Here is a 19011-nt window from a genome sequence, read left to right as displayed (position 1 = left end):
GGTCCGGTGGTAGAGTCCCAGCCCTGCTCCATTCCATTTCACATGTCTTAGGGATGATGGGGAAGAACACTTGACCTCAGGACTGGCCCGGGGAATCCAGGCCAAACGTGTGCTGGACCCAGCAGAGAACTGCCCAGTGGAGAAGTTGGGCAGGTGAGTTTTCAAAGGCTGGCCAGAGTGTGACTTCCCACTTGCCCCAAACAGGGGTCAAATTCATCTAACAGTCTTTGAAAGTCGCAAGAATTAGACAAGAGTGGCGCGGAAAGCTAAAAGCTTATGACCTTGACCTGAACTTGCCACAATTTAATGTCACTCCAAAAATGTCTCTCCTTTTTTTTTTTTTAATATTTTTTTGCGGGGAGAAATTAGATTTATTTGTTATTTTTTTAAAAATGGAGGTATTGGGGATTGAACCCAGGACCTTATGCATGCTAAGTATATACTTGACCACCGAGCTATACCCTCCCCCTAAGGTGTCTCTCCTTTCAAACGCATTTCAGTGGAGAAGAGGGTGAACCCCAGACACGTGATGGTGGACTTGAAATGGGTTTTGGGCAGAAGCATTGAGGATGGGTGTTTGATTTCGATCCACAACAGATTTTGGGTTCTTTTTCTGCCTCTCCAGTAACTGCTGCTGTTTAAACAAAGTGGCTGGTTCCTGCTGTGATTCATCAGAGGGGCAGCCACCCCAGTGAAGGCTCTGCTGTGTCCACAGAATGCCACCAAGGAGAGCTTCCGGGACAGAAGCTTCCAGCTTGGCACCTGGGATCCATGCCCCATCTGTCCTGGGGCGGGTAGGGAGACAGGAAAGCCAAGGCCCAACCACATCCTTCCCCCAAGATGGTGACAGGCTCACAGCAGGAGGAGTCAGACACCTTCCCTGCACAGAACGAGGCCCGAGGAGTCCTCAAGACCTAGAGCAGAAGTTTTAAGGTTGGCTTTAAAAAGCACAGACTGAGCAGGGAGAGTACAGCTCAGTGGTAGAGTGGTTGCCTAGTGTGCACAAGGTCCTGGGTTCAATTCCCTAGTACTTGTATTAAAAATAAATTCATAAACCTAATTACCACTACCCCCCAGTTAAAGAAAGAAATAAAAGCACAGACTGTAGCAGCAACTCAGGAGTGAGAGCGAGCCTCGGCTGTGCCCTGTGGAGGCCCTGGTGCCTCCCGTATATCAGTAAGTCTGCCCCAACAGTGCTGAAATGGAGCATGGTTTGTACCTAACGGTGACTTCCTGCCCAAGGTGGGGGGGGGGCAGCTGCTAAAGGGTTGGGGGGGCCACCCTGATGGAGCAGTGGGATGGGAGGTCCTTGGCCCCTGAGGTTTCTAAGAGCAAAAGGTGGCAGACTGGTGGTCTTCCTGGAGGAGGTGTCATCTGGTAGGTAAGAGACTAAGACCCCTCGAGGGCCGATGCTCTGGCTGTGCTTCCTTCGGGAGCTCACACGCAGCGCTACTTGCCCCACCCTAAAAGGGAAGAAAGGGAGTCAGCCGTGAATTGGCCCCTCCTGTTTCTTAGCTGCTGCCGAGTACCCAGCGATCGCACCCAGCGCTAAGTGCTTCTTAGACCTTCTCATGTGTACCTCTCATCCGCATTTGAGGCATCATAACAATGTGGCCACAGCGAACACTCACACAGCCCTTCGCCGGGTCCCGGCCACCTTGCCGAGCGCCTGGCCAGCAGCTGAGTCCCCACCACGACCTCCAGGTGGACCCTGCGAAGCTCCCGCTCACACTTGGGGAAACCGAGGCACAGAGAGGTCAAGGAAGGAAGGCTAATGCTGGATCCGCCCTCATTTTACAGCGGAGGCGGCGGAGTTGGGGGGCTGCCCCTCCCACATGGAGCTCCTGCTCTCGGACCGTCAGCTTAAGGGGCGAGGACGCTGGACGGTCCTGGGGGACTGAGCTGGGCTGACCCTGCCTTTCCAGGTAGACCACAAAGAGTCAGTCAGCTAGGGCTCCCGTCCTTGCCCGTAAAAGGAACCTCCTGGGGGCAGACTCCCCAAGTCTCTGAGCAGGGGCCTGGGGATCGGCATTGCTGGCAGATGTGCCCCTGATTCCCGTGGGCAGGCTGGCTCTGAAACACTGAGCCGTGTCGCGCGTTGGTTACAAAGCGATTCGCCTGCGGTCATGTTAGGATCGCTGTAGCTCCTCCTATTCCCAACACCAGGGAGGGAGGGGCTGCAGAGGGATGGATGGCTGCCTCCCGGCCCGGGACCACTGCCGGGCCCCAGCACAGTGGCCGCTGCAGCAGAAGCAGTCCCAGCACCGATGCAGGCCATGGGCAGCTGACCGCATGGTCCTCGCCCAGCCCTCCATGGAAACCCGCAAGAGACCTCACGCCTGCCGGCTGGCTTCCTCCCACCCCTGACCGTGGCGTGGCAGCTCTTCCAGAGCGACTGGCCCGTCTTATCCCCTCCCTCCTTCTTCCCTTGCCTTCCTTCACGTCTGCTTGCTGTCCACACAGAGCATGCGCTGTCTCTCCAAGTGCAACTGTTTGCACCCAGGAGATTCCAACACCAGTCTTCTTCTCCTGCCAGGAGGCAAGCCTGGAGCTTTCAGTTCCTTTCCTGTCTTATTTAGTCCTTGGAACAATTCTGTGAGGAAGTGACTATTGCCTTTGCTTTCCAGATGGGCACACGGAGATGTGAGGAGGCCACGTGACTTGTCCAAGTTCACACGGGTACCAGGAGGGAGCCAGGATTCCTCGCAGGACACTCAGGGATGTCCCTGCAGGCTCGGGAGTTGAGTCAGCCCGTGGCAACTGTTGTGGGGCGAAATGTGCCCCCCAAAAGTACATGTTCAAGTCCTAACTCTTGGTACCTGTGAATATGACCCTAGTTGAAAATAGGGTCTTTGTAGATGTGGTCATGTTAAGATGAGGTTGTACTAAATCAGGGTGAGCCCTAAATCCAATGACTCGTGTATTTTTAAGGAGGGGGAGATTTGGAGCCTGACAGATACACACAGAGCGAAAACACTCATGGGCGGACGGAGGCAGAGATGAAGGGACGCGTCTACAAGCAAAGAAAGCCAGGGAAGGCTCTTTCCCCAGGGCCTTCAGAGGAAGCGTGGCCCTGCCCACCTCTAGCTTTTGGACTTCTCAGCTCCAGACCGTCAGAGAATAAACAGCTGTTGTTTTGAGCCACGTTTGTGTGCTGTGTTAGGGCAGCCCCAGGACCCTGATGCAGGACCTGCCTCGAGGGGGACCTGCCCCCTGCTGGGCCGCCCGGACTGCTCCACCCGCCGTCCCTCTCTGGACTCTGCTCTTCCTCCTGCCTCTCTGCCTGCTGCAGAGCCCGCCTTTCCCCCCGTCCCTGCAGACACCCCTGGGTTCCCAGCTCTTCCAGGAAGTCTTCCCTGACTGGCCCAGCTGGAAGTGACTTCCTGTGATAAGTGAGCAACTGGATCGTTCGATCGATGAACTTGACCACAAATCAAATACTTGCCACCAAGGGTCGCTGCCCAGGCCTCCCCGCCCTCCGTGTCTGGGCTGCACTGGGGAGGCTCAGACACAACGTCCAGTCCTGCGGCCAAGGAAGCAGCAGGAAGGAGACACGCTTACAGGGGGATATTCCGGGAAGTGGGTTAAGACCAAGAGCACCCAGTACTTAGAAAGGCTCAGAACGTTCCAGGCGCTGGGAATGGACAAAGGCCCTGCTCTCAGTGGGGTGCAGACTGGCAAAAACAACGTAAGAGAGACGGGGGTGGGGTGTGAGGACAGGGGGCAGAACAGTGGGCTTGAGAATGACTCGCGGGGCATTTATTAAACTGGGTGGTGGGGAAGGCATCTCTGAGGGCAAAGATGTGGTGACGGGAGGGAGCAGCCGTGGGAAAATCCAGAGGATGCCCCCTCCAGGCAGAGGGAGCAGAATGTGCGAGGTCCCTGAGGAGGCCGTGAGCTTGTCTGAGATATGGAAGGGAGGAAAGGAGGAAGGGGTACCCTGAGTGAGAGGGAGTGGAGTACAAGCTGAAATCAGAGGCAGCGAGGCCTGGTGGGGGTTTGGGTTCATTCCTGGTGCCGTGGGCAGCAGAGGAGGAGCACAACCCAGCGAGGTCCGGTGTCCGGCTGGCACCGTGTGGGCCTCCGGACGGCCTGTGGCCCCAGCTGCCGCCCGGCTCAGGCCACATCTCAGGACCCTCCATCACTGCAGCCAGGTGGACGTGGGGAGGGGGAGCTCACACAGGGACTGTGCAGATTTAAAAATTCAGTGCAATTTTTTAAAATAGCAAGAGTTGAGGATAGTTTAAAAAAAATGGAAGAAGGTGACAAGAAAGCGCTTCCCCCCAGCTGCAGGCTCCATTCAGCTGATAAAGCGTCCGGGCCGGTGGCGTGGCTGTCGCCCTGCGCCGCCGAGCAGCACTTATCTGGAGACAGTATCTTTTTTACATTAATATTTAAGACCGGGTTTAACTGAGCCCTGGCCAGGCTGCTGCCGGGAGCAGTAACCGAGAAACGGCGTTTGTCTGGGGTCTGTACTGACAGGTGCTGGTGGCCCCGGAGGCCCCCTTCCCACTCAGCCCAAGGCCCCTGGGTGCAGCGAGATGAGACAAGGGCCGCGCGGCTGTGACAATCTCCGGCCCACCCAGCGCTCACGGCTGCAGTGGCTTCCTGGTCTACACTGCTCTCTGGGAAGCGAGTTTTCCCAGGGTGTCTCGGCCCCACAGTTAGTCCAGCGAGTGTCAGATGCCTCACACACCTTTTCTTGGGGTGTCAGGCAAATAAGAGACTCGTCCCAGGACCCCGTCCCCCGGCTCTGTCAGTGTCCTGGGGCTGCCGTAGCGAAGTTCCATAAACTGGGGGGCTTCAAGCAACAGAATCTGACCCTCTCACAGCTCCCGAGGCCAGGAGTCTGAGATCCGGGTGTCTGCAGGGCTGGGCCCCCCGGAAGTGTGCAGGGGAGGCTCCATCCTGGCCTCTGCCAGCTTCGCATGACTGCGCTTCCTTGGCTTGCGGCCACGTCACTCCAGCTCTGCCCCCACCGTCACAAGGCCTCTTTCCTGGGTGACTTCACCAGCCTTCTTCTCAGGACACCAGTCACTGGATCCATGGCCCACCTACCCCAGGAGGAGAGCATCTTAACTGACCGCATCAGCACAGGCCCTGTTTCCAAACAGCGTCACATCTAGGGCTCTGGGTGGGCTTGGAATCTGGGGGGACACGATTTGCCCCAGCGCACCCTCCATCACAAATGGTGTTCACACCAGGGGCAGGGGCTGGGGTCCTCCCGGGGGAAGGCAGGCTCCGGCCCCCCGCCTCTTCCCTGCTGCTCTCGCCTGCGGCACTCTGGCCCAGCCCCTGGGCCTTCTCTCCTCCCCTCGAACGTGCCTCTGCCCCCTTGGACTGGAAGGCTCTTCCCCGCGTCTTCAAGAGGTCCTCCTCTCAGAGGCTGGGGGTCTCAGCTGCCCCTTGCCTCCCTTACTTGCTTAGGCATTTACTTGCCTTTTCTCTGGCACCCCCCACCAGGATGTAACGTCCTAGAGGGTGGGGACCCTGTCTGTCCTGTTCTTGTGACATCTGGCATGCTGACTGCCGGGAGCCATGTAGACCCTTAGTTAAGCATTTGCTGGATTAATGAAAAGTCTCAGTGACTAGAAAAGAAAAGAAAAAAGGCAGAGCCTCGTCTCCCTCTTGAGAAATTTTCATCAGAACCAGGGGGTCCTTGGGGTCCTACGAGCCTGACCTTTTGTCCTTCCTTACACCTGCACTGAGAATGCAAAGCCTTCAGAATTCTGCCATCTAATGGACTCAGGGCAGAAGTGCATTGTGTCTTCAAATGACAACCCCCGGCTCCAAAAATCACCCCGAAGGCCCAAACACATGTCCGCAGGAGAAAGTATGTCTGCTGCCCGGAGAACAGCCATATAACCCCCGAGGCCTGCATGAGATGGAGGCCAAATCCAGCACAGGACAGCCCCTTCAGTCTTGAAATTGAGATAAACCAGTAACTTCTGGTTATTGCATAAACTTGTGGTTTATTTGAAATTCAAATTTAACTGGGTGTTCTGTATTTTTATTTGCCAAATCTGGCAACTGTACCCAGACTGGGTGGGGAGGGTCCCTTCTGGTTCTGTCCAGGGCTTGTTTCCGGGAGGCATGGGAATAAAGCTGTATGTACGTAGTTTATAAACTCACGCGCCAGCTCTGGGGCTTTCTGGCCACTTTCCGAGGTTTCCAGGGGAGAAAGCGGGCCAGCCAGAGGGAGCACTGCCTCAGATGCTGGTTTCAATGACTAGCGAGCGAAACACAATGTCCTTCTGAGGCTCCAAGAGAGCTCAGCCCTATGAGCACATCACCCGAGAACACACAGACACCTAACCCACAGCCTCCGCCCAGCACGGCTACAAGTGCAGCCGCAGTTCAGAGAACACCTGCTGACATCCACGCCGCCCACGGATAGCCCAGTTCAAGCACATCTTGGCCTCCTGAACCCGACAGGGTTCCTGGTACTGGGGTGAAATTGTCATTTGAGATGATGAATTGAAGTATTTCCACTAATGCGTGTTTAGTCAACCTCTAATAATTTTTAAATTAATTAACTGATTAATTAATTTTAAAATCGAAGTCTAGTCGGTTTACAATACTGTGTTACTTTCTGGTATACAGCACAGTGATTTACATATAATATACATATTCCTTTTCATATTCTTTTTCATTCTAGGCTCTTACAAGATACTGACTACACTTCCCTGTGCTACACAGTAGGGCCTTGCTGTTTACTTTATATGTAGTAGTTAGTAACCCCTAATAATTAATGTGTCCCAATCATGTCACAAGAAGACAAATGAAACAGTATGTTTACCTGCTGCAAACTTTTCCCAAGAAACCACATTCGTCTCTCATGGAGAATATATCAAACGTAGCAGGGTTTACCTTGGAGGAGGGGGCTAGGCAGATTTTCATCTTCCTCTTTTATACATTCCTATATGGTTAGCAATTCTTTTTTTTTTCCTCCAAAAAAGAAAAAACTTTACTAAAATCCAGGGGGATGGTTGGCAATTCTTAAATATAAAAGAATGTGCCCCGGGATGGGGTTGGGTGGAGCTCAGTGGTAGAGCACATACTTAGCAGGCAAGAGGTCCTGGGTTCAAGGTCAATCACCAGAACCTCCATTTAAAAAAAGAAGAAGAAGAAGCAGCAGCAAATGCGTCCGCTATCTACAAGCAAAAGAACTGGACCCTTCTTAACGCCATATGGAAAAACTCACTCAAGATTGATCAAGGACCTAAACGTAAGACCCAAACGATCAAGACTTTACCCCAACATACAGTGAAGTCGTTACCGCGTTTCTGGGCTGCCTCCCTCTCACAGCGCTGGCCTGGCCTCCTGCCCTGTCCAGTGTGCTCCCTGCCCCAGCCCGGCCCTTACCGGTACTTCATGCCGGTGCGCTGGGCGGTGCAGCCGTCCAGGGAGAGGCCGTGCATGCGGAGGAAGCTCTCCATGTTCCTGGCCTGCGCGGCCACCCGCACCTCCCGCAGCCGCTGCAGCTCCAGCGTGTCGGTCTGGCGGACGGGGTGCAGGGCCCAGTCCGAGTGACACCTGCTGCTCACGCTCCGCAGGCTCTCGCTGTACGTCATGGACAACATGGTACCACCCGACCTGGGAGCGGCCGCTGTCCGGACGGGAAACGCCAAGTGGCGAGGGGTTAGAGAGCATCCCGCTACCCCCAGCGCCCAGGCTGGCCGCTGGCCCAGGACAGGGGCGGCTGCAGAGACACGCCCTCCAACCAGAGCGGCCAAGGGTCTTGGTGCCTGGGGACGGATCCCGGCCCCTGGATGCCAACACCTCTTGGTATGAGATTCCTCATCCTCAAACTGCGCTGGCCGGGAACTCTGGCTAAGCCACCCTCCTCTGGCCCCGACAAAGCACAGGCGAAGCTGCATTCCAGGCGGGAGAACTCAAACGTGCTCCAAACAAAAACAGAGGCATGAGGACATGCAGAAAGCCCGGCCCCCAGAGCTGAAGGCACAACTCCATGGTGCCCTCTGGAGGTGTTCTAGGGTTAAGCCAGGCCCAGGACCATCCCTGGAAAGCACTACACGTGCACCTGTTGCTGAAGCAAACTCTGCTGTGATTTTCCCAGGAAGGCACCTCAGCCCCAGGAAGGCCCTGTTGGCTTGTTCACAGCCTCGTACAAGGAGATGCTATCCACACACACATTCTCTGCTTGTAGGAAGTGCCTTTGCACCAGCACAATGTTTTGGGCTCCATGCTTAAATGAATTATGTCACAATCCATGAACTTCTGCAATAGAAACACAGAGCCAATGCATTTAGGGAGGAGTGAGAAAGGGGGAGGGAACAGGTCTGGCGTGGAGAGGGGAACTTCAAAGCTTAAATGTTAGGAGCCATCACTAAATCATCATCTGAAACGATGTCTCTCAAAAATGAACGACATGAATGCACGCCATTAGGGAAACCAGTTACGTAAATGATAATCCACCCACAGCATGGCAGTCTGTGCGGCCTTCAAGAGGGAGGGGTCTCTGCACGGTGAGTCCTAAGCGAGAGTGTTAAGAAAGGAAAGGCGAGGGGAAGAAGTGTGTGCGCAGAGTGCTGCCTGATGTCACTTTGCACACACGTGAGTGGCCCTCACGGCTGTGCGACCACATCCTGCAGGAGCCACAAGGACGCAGGGGGCGGAGCTGGTTTACAATCCCGGGACTCCCTCTGCACCTGACCTGGGCCCTCTGCCCTAGCCCGGATGCCTGCATGGTGGCCCCAGCGTTGTTACTGTCACTGAGGGGAGAGTCACCATGGGTGTCAGCTGCAGAGTGGGATCCTGGAGCCCAGTGCCGTCCCCACCTCTGCCCCAAGGGCGAACAAGGCCGATGGCCCCTGGGAAGGGCTGGGAGGGCTGTCCTGGGGCCGAGGTGGCGGCAGAGTCCCTGGGGGTGGGGGCGGCACTGGGTCCACCCTGGCCAGCCAGTCCTCAGGTGAGCTCTCCACCCCCATCCCCCAGGTCAGACCCCCCTCTCCACGGCAGGTATCATCACCTGATGTGCCACTGTCTTCGCTAGTCACCTCGCTTGCTGCATTTGACCCCCTTCAAGATCAGGTCCAGGAGGACGCGGACTCTTCTGTCCACATTCACTGCCGCACGCTCAGCGCCCGAAGCAGTCACTGGGCGTTGTCCTGCCGCACCCGCAGCCCCCGGCCCCGCCCGCAGCCCCCGGCCAGCCGCGCCCGCAGCCCCTGGTGGGGGCCAGCCTGGCTCCCTGACTCAGGCCAGGGCCCTCTGCTGGCTGCGCTCTCCTGGCGGGGTGGGGGGCTCCTGGGTCAGGACTTGCATCACCGTGGCTCAGACCCACAGGGAGGGGGCCTGCAGGACCCAGACCCTCTGGACTAAGGTCTCTGACGGATGCTAAGCAGGCAGGGATGGCCCTGGCGCGAAAATCCGCACCTCCCGGGAGAATCACTCTGGGGGCCGCAGTGCGGCCCCAGGCTCCGGGGCTGTGTGTGTGGTGGGTGCGATCTAGGAAGTGGCACCATGGAAGCCCACAGTTAGCAGCACCTGCTCCCCGCCTCCGCCCCTCCAGGTGCCCACTGCCCGTCAGGCTGCTGCTGCAAAGGCGTCTGCGTGGCCCGAGGCCAGCCCCGCCGGGGGCAAAAGCAGGCCTGTCCTGGCTTCCCTGGGGGGTCTACGTTCAGGAGCTCTTCCCTAAAAGCAAGACCCTCCTCAGACACGCACGTTCCTAGTCAGGCCCAGCCAGGCCACAATCAATAGCTATTAGCTTTCAAGACATTACCCGCAAAAAGCAGTCCCTGTCTGGTGTGGCTCTGGAAATCTAGCCGCGGCCCCGGGGCTGGGATGACAGGGTGGCTGAGTGCCCAGGTTCTGGACCGGGGCGGCCCTGTCTGTCACTCACTCAGTGTGACCCAGGCAGGCACCTGGAATGCTCTAAGCCTCACTCTCCACGTCTGCGGATTGGGGTGAGCAGAGGTCTACTGTACAGGGTGCCTTGGGCTACACGGGACCAGCCTGGACAACTGGTCAGGGTTGGCATAACGGGAGTGTGTCGCGTGCGGGAGGCGGCCGCCAATGACGTGTGGAATGTGGCATCAGTTAGGATAAGTGGTGGGGGGACAAATTACACAGAACAGGGTGGAAGGGAGACAGGCCGGCAGGCGGGGGCCTCTCCAGAGGGCACAGGTAAGCACAGGCCTGAGTGATTCGGGAGAGTGGTGCAGGTCCCAGACGTCACTAGAAAATGTTGAACAGCATGAAATGGGGACGTTAACCATCCTGAGGTGACGGGTGCCAGTGGGTGCAGCCAGGATTTGGAGAGCGCCTGTCTGTGGGGTCTGGGGTCTCCCCTACCGGTGAGCTTCTCTTACCATGCACCTTAGAGTGGCCTGGGGAGGGGCCTGTGGGAGATGCAGGGCCACCTGCTGCACTGAGGGAGCCCAGAACCTCCTGCTGGGTGTGAATGTCCCCAGGGTGCAGGGCAGGCTCGGGACAGGGGACTTGCAGGAGGACAAGTGGGTTGTGGGCGGGCATGGTGGCCCCAGGCCTGGCGTGGAGGGTGAGGACCCAGCGCCCATGAGGGGGTCTGTGGCCAGAGGGCCGAGCACAGTGAAGGAGCTGGGAAATGTCCCTTCCCCAGGTCCTCGAGGGAGGCAAGACCCCACCGAGGAGGAAGGACACTGAGGGCCAGAGGGCCTCTGATGGTCACCAGTGCTGCCTGGTGGGAGAGGCAGAGTGATAAGCTGGCTTCCTCCGCAGGCGAGCAGAGCTGGGTCCGTGGATGCGGGGCCCTAGGAAGGTGCCCTTTGTTGGGGCTCCTGCCTCGGTCCCGTGGCTTCTCAGAGCTCACAGGCACAGTGACCCCGACCTCTCCCTCCTCCTTCACATCCTGGCCAACCCCCTCGGCCACCCCATCTCAGGAAAAAGCAGTCCTCCTTAATAGCCATCACCTACAGCTTCTCCCCTGTGCTGGGGTCTGCCTTTTGCAAATCTATTCCTGTGGACGGGGGCCTGGGGAATTCACGTAAACGAACACGGTGACATGGAAAAACGGAAGGAAGACATTAACCTCATTAAGTCAATGGGAATTGCGACCTCCCTGAAGAGCCCTGCCGCCTGGAATTTCTGAACCAAGATCTGTTTACTGAAAGCCACCAACGCACGAAACGTGGGATCTGGAAGGAACCCTGGAGGCCTGGAAGCAGGAGAGCAGAGAGAAAGCGGCCCGTTTCGGAGCGCGGCTCTAGGACACACGGCGTCGCGGCAGGGCAAACGCAAAACCATTTTTGCCAGAGAACCATCAGCCAACCAAGGCCCCAAGAAGCAGCCCCCAGCTCCCTCAGGCCTGTGTTTCCAGAGAGACCTTGCAGACAGCACCCAGCCTCCTGCTGTCGTGCCTGGGGAAACTCACCAAGGCTGGGGCTTAGGGGGGAGCCCAGGTCTCCCCGGATGGGACAGCGGCGGGCTGGGAGGCAAGCACGCTCAAGCAGCAGACACTCCGCCCCACCTTCCTTCGGCTGTCCTCTCACTGTTACCTAGGGCTGGCTGCTTTTTGAGGTTTTCTGCTTTGAAAAAATATGGAGGGTCTAATTTCAGACCAGCCAAACGCACCCCCCAAATACCGTTCCCAGGATGCCTGTCCCCCACAGCATCCCCCCCAGGAAGGTGGCCGCCCCTTGCCTCCTGGAGCCAAAGGGGCCACTCACCTGCTTTGCTGGCGTCTGCTGCTTAAAAGGGGCACAGTCTAGTTTGTTAGGGCTCACCAGGCATCTAAGGATCTGGTGCAGCCGCTTTTTCATTAGGGAGTGTCACTGCGCAACGTCAGACGCGATTGTTGAATGAGAAGTCCCACAAGGGTCGGGTTGGGAGGCAGCGAGTCCATTAGTCCTATTAGGGCGTCTGCATCTCAGCGCAAGTGGCTGAATTATTGACGAGTGTGCCTCTTCCCCTAAAAGCCCGGGATGTGTGGTTCTGTGGCACAGCCTGGAGAGGCAGGCTCCTGCATGCTGGCCGGGAGGGGGCACCGGCGGGGGTCCCGCCATCCTCTGCCTTGAGGCTGTGCTTCTCGTTATTGGACCCAGGGTGGCAGCTCTGCCCCACTTTGCTGCTGTCTGCGGCCGGGGAGCCTGGGGTCGCACGGCACGTGACCACCACCCACAGTGAAGGGGCCGGGGGCTGGCAAGACGCCCCCTCAGTGCACGCACCCAGACGCCCCTCCCCCCTTCCACGGGGCTGCGCCCCAGATGCTATATCCTAACGCTGGTGCCTAGGAACGGCCGGAACGTTCCCGGAGCGTGCTATTTGGACACTGCACTGCCTCTCTCTCCAGGTGGGAGCACAGGGACCCTTGCTCATACTCCTGACCCGGGGTTTGGAAACCACTTTGAAGCTGAGCCCTGGGGTAAGGCGATGTGGAGACCCTGTCCCAGGTTCACGACTGCAGGAGCACTGTGTGTCCTCCTGGGACCCCCCTGAAGTCTCAGCATAACATTACCTTCTAGGTAGAAAATCTTGCCAGGGCCCGTGGGATTTTGGATGGAGTCTGAGCTGTTTACACCACAACAAACCTGCAAACAGCTGGCTGCAAGGGGCGGGGGTGGGGGTCACTTCCCCAGATCGGCAGTAGAAAGTAAATGAAAAGTGAGGCTGGGGAGGACACGGAGCCGGAGGGAGCTGGCAATGGGTTATGATCTGGAAAGTCCTCAGTCGTGGACTTGGATGGCCTTTCTTCAAGGCTGAAGCCCACTGTCAGTTCCGTGGCCTCCATGTCATGTGTCACCCGCTGGCTGGAGGTGGCTGTCGTGGGCCTCACTGTTGGGTGTCAGTCATCAGCTTGACATGCTCGGAGTGACAAACATCGCCCTTCCCTGGGGACACTGTTCCCCTCCGTCAGCACACTGTCCCCTCCCAGACACTGGGCCCCATGGACGTGCCGTCTGACTCTCTGTTCTCATGTCCCCTTCACCCCCTCTTCCCAGGGTTCCTGTGGTTCTCCATCTTCCCTGGTCTCCCACATCCAGCCTCTCCATCCCCCGTCTCACTCCCTGCACCTGGCTTCCTTCCTACAGCAGAGCCCTGCCCCCTGCCCTGCTCTGACACCATTGATGACACCTGAGCCCACCGGATACAGTACAAGCTCCTTTGCTTGGCATTCCTGGCTCCCCCACCAGACCCCCCACCTGCCTCTGCAGTCTGGCCTCCTGTCACTCTCCAACCTGCTTTGTCCCTGATGTCCCCGACGGTGTCACCACCACTCCCTGTCCTCCATGCACTTCTGCAAGCTGTGGCTCTGACTGTTGCATCTACTGGAATGTTCTTCCCAGTGTCTGTGCTGAATTCTGCCCAGCTTGCAAGGTCCAGCTCAAAGGCCCTGTGCCACCTCCTCTGTGAAGCCCTCCCGGCTCTCGGCTGGCTGTGACCACTCCCTCCTCGGAACCCCAACAGCTCTGGGACTCTCCAAGGCATGTTTTGCCTCCTAGATACTGTCAGAGTTATTTGGGCTCAGATTGCAGTGCTGTTGCCAGTCCTTTACCCTCCTCTGGATCACGTAACTGTGGTTCCTCCCATGGGTCGGGGGGAGTATATTTCCCCTTTGACCTTGGGCTTGGTCGTGAGACTTGCTTTGGCCAAAAGAATGATGGGAATTGATCGTGCTGGTTCTAACCGTCAGCCTTCAGAGACATCATGTTTCTGCTTTTCCCCTGTCACTTCTGCCCCGGGAAGAAGGCCTAGGGTAGCTCCTAGTTAGGAATGATGGTCAGGCGGTGAACACCTGTACCCAAACTGCAGCTCAGAGACAAACCGAGCTGAGCCCAGCCTCGGTGAACTGACTCTAGCCAACCTGCTGACATATAAACAAGGAATAAATACTTACTGTTGTCTGCCCTTGAGTTTGGGGGTCTTTGTTATGCAGCAGCATGTGTAACAGCTGACAGGTACAGAGTCCTACCTCCCTTACCCGTCTGTGAGCTGCTCCTTTGCCCTGTTGGAGGAGGGGTGCCACACGGCTGGCTGACTTAAATAACCATCCAACAGCTATGTGTGTGCCTGGGTGACATGGACGCCCCACTGGCAGTGGCACTCATGACACTGAACAAAGACCCTTCCTCCTTAGAGGTCATCATCAGAAGTCCCACAAGAGATGCCCGAGTGTCTGTGTGAAGTAACCACACTGGCGATCCAGAGGGCAGGACGGCCAGAGCCTGTGGCATCGAACGTGGAGATGAGAGGCCGAGAGGGAGGTCTTCAGATCTGGGGATTCAGTTCTCCAACAGAGCCTGTCCTAGAGCCAAGAAGGCCTCACCCAGACAGGATGCTCACTGGGAAGGTCCCCAGAGGGTGGACAGTAGGGTGCACCCCTGGGGTCCCGGGGCCAGCAAGGGGCATGAGCACTCTCCCTTCAAACCACTCATGCGGCACCTGCTTGGGCCAGGCCCTCCCAGCCGGTGGGTCCAGGCCTGGGGTTTTTCCGCCTGCTTGTCTCTCCCCTGTCCTTTCCTGCCGGGGGTGACGCAGGCCCAGGACCTCTGAGGATGCAGTCCAAGGTCATGTTTGGTTTCACGGGTCAAATACTTCTGGACAGACAGCACACATTCATCAACATACTGTGCCATCCATCCGTCCACCCCCAACAAACACATCGTATACATGTATACACACATACATCATACATACACACATTATGTGTACACACGCATGCACACACAGACCTACGTATATGATGAGAAACATTTCATCCAATAAAAGCATTTGTGAGTCCAAGTTCAGACCTCCGTATTTCAAGCAAGATCTTTTCTAGCAAAAATTTCACCAGAATCAGAGATCTGGTCATCTCTTTAGAGTGCTCTGTAAGGAGGGAGACCTCGTGGGAGGCACTGACGCCATGGTAAAATTAGCCTGAGGACCCAGGCCCACGGTCCTGTTCAGAAGTGCCAAGGCCAGGGGAAGGAAAGAGTCACATGGAAATCCAGTGCCAACCCCAGCTCCCAGGGCCTGAACGAGGTTCCTGGTGCATCGGCGATAACTGCCCCGCGGCTCTGTCACCGCTACAGGTATACGACGCTGGGGAGCCGGTTCTGCACAGACAGCCCTCCCAGGCCTGGAGGCCGACCCACACCATGGACAACAGGGCCCTGCCCTCAAGAGCCACACCGAGTCCCCAGCCCCAAGGCTGGCGGAGCCGCCCCGTGGGGTCTGTAAACCTGACCTTCTCCTGACAGGAGAAAATGGCAAAGTACATTCCTAGAGTCAGAGACTGCCAAGAAGTATGTGTATTTGTGGCGCACCCACCCCGACTCTGCAGGTTGAAGAGGCTGTGTGGACAGCGGAAGGGCACCCCCCCAGGGCTTTGCTGATGGACGTGCCTCTGGCTGGACCGCAAGCCTGGGCCACTTGACCCCACGTCCCTCTGGTGACGGCCTTTCACCAACAGGGAAATGCATCAGAAAGACAGCAGTGAGTCTGCCCAGACCCTGGCCCAGGTCCCATGGGAGCCGCACACCCAGAGAGCTCCGTAGGCTACAAGTCAACTCAACTCAACTCTGAGGAAGAGAGGAGAGTGCTGGGCTGGGCGTGTCATCTTTTCCTCCGATCCCCTAAGCCGCACACACCTGGGGCAACAGGACAGCACCCAGCTGGCTGCCCGAGGAGTGGGGTCTCAAAGGCCAGCAGGCGAGAGCTGAGCTCAAACCACAGGGATCCTGGACGGAGCGCCCGGAAGACCAGCCCCAAGCCCCGCCGCTGTCAGGATGCTACGTGACGCCGCGCTGGGGCACCGAGAGGGAACAGAGCCCAGGTCTCCTGGGAGGATTTGCAGTTGCAGCACTGCCGACCCCGCCGGGGCGGCCCTCCCACGCGCTCCCCTGCTTGCGTGTTTTAGGGAAAACAGAAGGCTCGTTACCTGTAAAACTGGAGCTGTCTTTTGGGGCTCCCATACCGAGTACTGCGGACAGCAATGGAGGGGAGAGAAGGAGACAGAGAGAGAAGAGAGAAGCCACAGTTGGCATTAACCACGGGGAGGCGCCGACCGGGAAGCATCCGCGACTCCCGCAGCCCCGGCCCCGCCCACTCCGCTCTGGGATGCGCCCGGGCGCCCAGCGCTCGGCGGCAGCGCCACCCAGTGGCACAGGGAAGCACGGGGTCCTCTGTGTCTGGCCTCCCTCCCACACGAGCCGGGAAGTGAAGACGAGACGTAAGCCTCCGGGTGACTGTCCATTCGCGTTTTAGTGCAACAAGCTTTAAGACAACAGTTGAAAACCCTCTGACCAAGGAGTGCAACACTCTGGCAAGCCTGCATGTGACCAGGGTTTTTTTTTTTAGGACTTTGATGTAGGAGGGGTACCCTGTTCCCTGTGGTCTCCACGGGCACTTGCTCTGGCTCAGGCCCGGCAAGTTATCTGAAGGTCTGTTGCTCAAGGACGGATGGACCTCCGCGGTTCTGCTCGCACCCTGTCTTCCGTGACACTGGTGCAATCGGGCTCCATGCTCCGTCCACAGAGCCAGCAGCTCTCCCCTCCCCACGCCCCGCCTATGGTTCAGCCTGGGCTATTTTCCAAACAGAAAGACCCAGGGCTGGATCTGGAAGTGGGCATCACAGAGAGGAGGTCAAGGATGCCCCGTGAGCACCGGCCGCCCCACCCTCCCCGGGCTCTGCACAGGCCTGTCAGGCTTTGAGCCTTGCTCAGGGAGTTGGGGATGCTGGTGGGACCTCAGGGACTACAGGAGCTGCGATGTGCAGGACGCGAGAATCTAGGAAGGGCCCCCCTCCCTCTCGGGCCTCTGTTACCTTCAGTGGAACATTTCAGAAGAGTAAGGGACAAGGCAGGAGTCTAATCCTGGCTCCATCCCACCCGGAAAACCTTGTTTTTTTGTTTCCCACTGAAACGCTGGCCCGTGTGCACCCCTCAGCCCTGCCAGCCTCATCGGTCCTTCCCTCTGGGTCCCGGGGAGGAGACTGGCCTGGGGGCCCTCCTCAGAGGCAGCACGGACCCTGGGAGGGCCTGGGGGGCTGGTGCGGGCCTCACCTGTAGATCATGCCGGGGGAGCCCGTCTGTCGCAGGGAGAGCCGAGCTGGGGAGCCAGTGGTGGATTCCGGATACATGGGGCCGGCCTCACTCGTCCAGACCCGGGTGCTTGATCACGGAGGGAAGATTCTGGAGGGAAAGCAAAGCAGGAGGGGAGGTGGTTAAAAAAGACCAACCAGGTTCAGCCAGGATGCTCTGGGGTCCTGAAGGCCCCGTTCCCTGGGCATCTGTACGTCCCTCGTCAGACAGACACACAGACAGACCCACTGGGGACCGGATGAGGCTGATGATCCGGTGCAATGACCCTCTGAAGGATTTCCACCCCATCCTCCATCCTCCCACCCGCCCCTCCCCGACTGCTTTCCTGAGGTTCTAAGAGCCCTTTCCCATCGCCCAAACTATGCAGAAATGGTGGTGCCAGGGGGAGTCTGTGGCCCTGGGACTCTGAGTTGTCCTCCCCATCCCAGGGTGGCATCATTGTCACCCATGGTTGTCTCTAGTGCCTCACCCTCCCTGACCTCGATGGCAGCCCGGTCCCTCTGCTCAGGGTTAAGGAAGGCAGCTTGTCAGAGGCCCCATGGCCCCCCGGTCTTGGGACTCACGCCCTCGTGCAATGTACCCCCCTCCCCTTGAGTGTACACTGGCCCCAGTGACCTGCTCCAAACCCACAGGGTATGGCACAGGTGGTGGGATGTCACTTCCGTGATTAGGTGACATACACCGTGCCTTCTGTGTTGCTGGCAGACTCTCCCTTGCTGGCTCTGACGAAGCAGGCTGCCCCATGTGACAAGGACCTGAGGGTGGCCTCTGGCCAACAGACAGCAACTGAGGCCCTCCGTCTGACAGCTCACAAAGAGTGAATCCCTCAGGCAGCCACGGGAGCTCGGAAGCACATCCCTCCCCAGCCCAGCCTTCGGATAAGAGCCCAGCCCCGGACCACAGCCCGATGGCAGCATCAACACTCAGAACATTCTGCTTTCTCCCTACCCCACACTAATACCTGGATGGCCCGGACAAGGCCACGGCGCCCACCTGAGCACACGCCGCGCTGCCGTGCGGCCCTTCAAGGGCATCCCGCAGCTGGACGCTTGCCCACCTTTCCTTCCTTCTTTCTGGAGCAGTGCCGTCTGCACACAAGCATCCTCCCATCTTCAAAACAAAAAGCACGGTCCCCTGGACCCACTTCCTTCTCCATTCTTGTCCTATTGCTCTCCTTCTGTTCACAGGAAAGTTCCTCAGAGGAGTTGTCCTTTCTTGTCTGCAGTCCCCCTCCCTTCTGCCCTTGGCCCTCTGAGGAAGCTACTCTCGCCAAGGTCGCTGTGACCTCCCTGTTGCCGAGCCTGCTGGTGTCCCTCGTTCGGGGTGGACGGTGGGGCTGTGCAGCTTCCTGGCCCCGGGACCCCACGCTGCCCGGCTGAACTGCTGCCTCCCCGGCTGCTGCCCCTCTGTCTCCTGGGCTGTGTGTGGCTCCGCTCTCTGGTCTCTGGCTCTGGTTTCTGCCCAGGCTCGGGTCTTGAACCTCTCTTCTTTTCTGTCCACACAAAGTTCCTCAGATTTCCGCCAGTCTTCTGGCTCTGACGTCCGTCACTATGCTGCAGACCCCACAGTTACATATCCAGCCCCTGGGTCTCCCTGGACTGCAGACTCGTTTATCCAACTGTCCGCCTGGCATCTCTATGAGGATGTGGAACAAGTGGTTCTAACACCGAGCTTCTGACTGCTCCCACCCCAGCCCTTTTCTTCCTACAGCCTCCCCGTCATCCTAGCATCTTCGGAAACATCCAGACCCCCAAGCTTCCGGAGGAGACCTCCACCCCCTCCTCCCCGGCCCGTGCTGCTACCTTCTCTCTCACGGTCCCCACAACAGCTTTCGATGGGTCTCCTGGTCCCCACCCTGACTCCACACACTCTGCCTTACAGGAGTCAGAGTGAGCCTTCTAGAATATAAAGCAGGCCACGCTGTTACTTTGCTCAGACCTTCCAGTGGTTTCCCATTCTATCCGGAGTGGAAGCCCAAATCTCAACA

At 57.9% G+C, this 19011-nt stretch overlaps 1 protein-coding gene across 6 annotated transcripts in view; it reads right to left on the bottom strand.

Moving 5' to 3' along the window:
* Positions 1-19011, bottom strand: part of KCNAB2 (potassium voltage-gated channel subfamily A regulatory beta subunit 2) — an 84022-nt gene that overhangs the window by 35754 nt on the left and 29257 nt on the right. For 4 of the 6 annotated variants that reach the window (XM_032495047.1, XM_032495049.1, XM_032495048.1 and 1 more), the window contains exons 2-3: positions 16986-17114; positions 15863-15904 (exon numbers count right to left, since the gene is read on the bottom strand). In XM_032495047.1, the coding sequence (XP_032350938.1) occupies positions 15863-15904; positions 16986-17062 (119 nt within the window). In that variant the 5' untranslated portion in view covers positions 17063-17114. Of the gene's footprint in view, positions 1-7365; positions 7599-15862; positions 15905-16985; positions 17115-19011 lie in introns of those variants that run through there. The other 2 variants (XM_032495051.1, XM_032495053.1) reach the window with 2 other exon arrangements.

Source organism: Camelus ferus, chromosome 13 (assembly GCF_009834535.1).
Source record: "Camelus ferus isolate YT-003-E chromosome 13, BCGSAC_Cfer_1.0, whole genome shotgun sequence".
Classification (NCBI taxonomy): Eukaryota; Metazoa; Chordata; class Mammalia; order Artiodactyla; family Camelidae; genus Camelus; species Camelus ferus.
The sequence above is the reverse complement of the archived record's forward strand: the minus strand, read 5'-3'. Positions and strand labels throughout refer to the sequence as shown.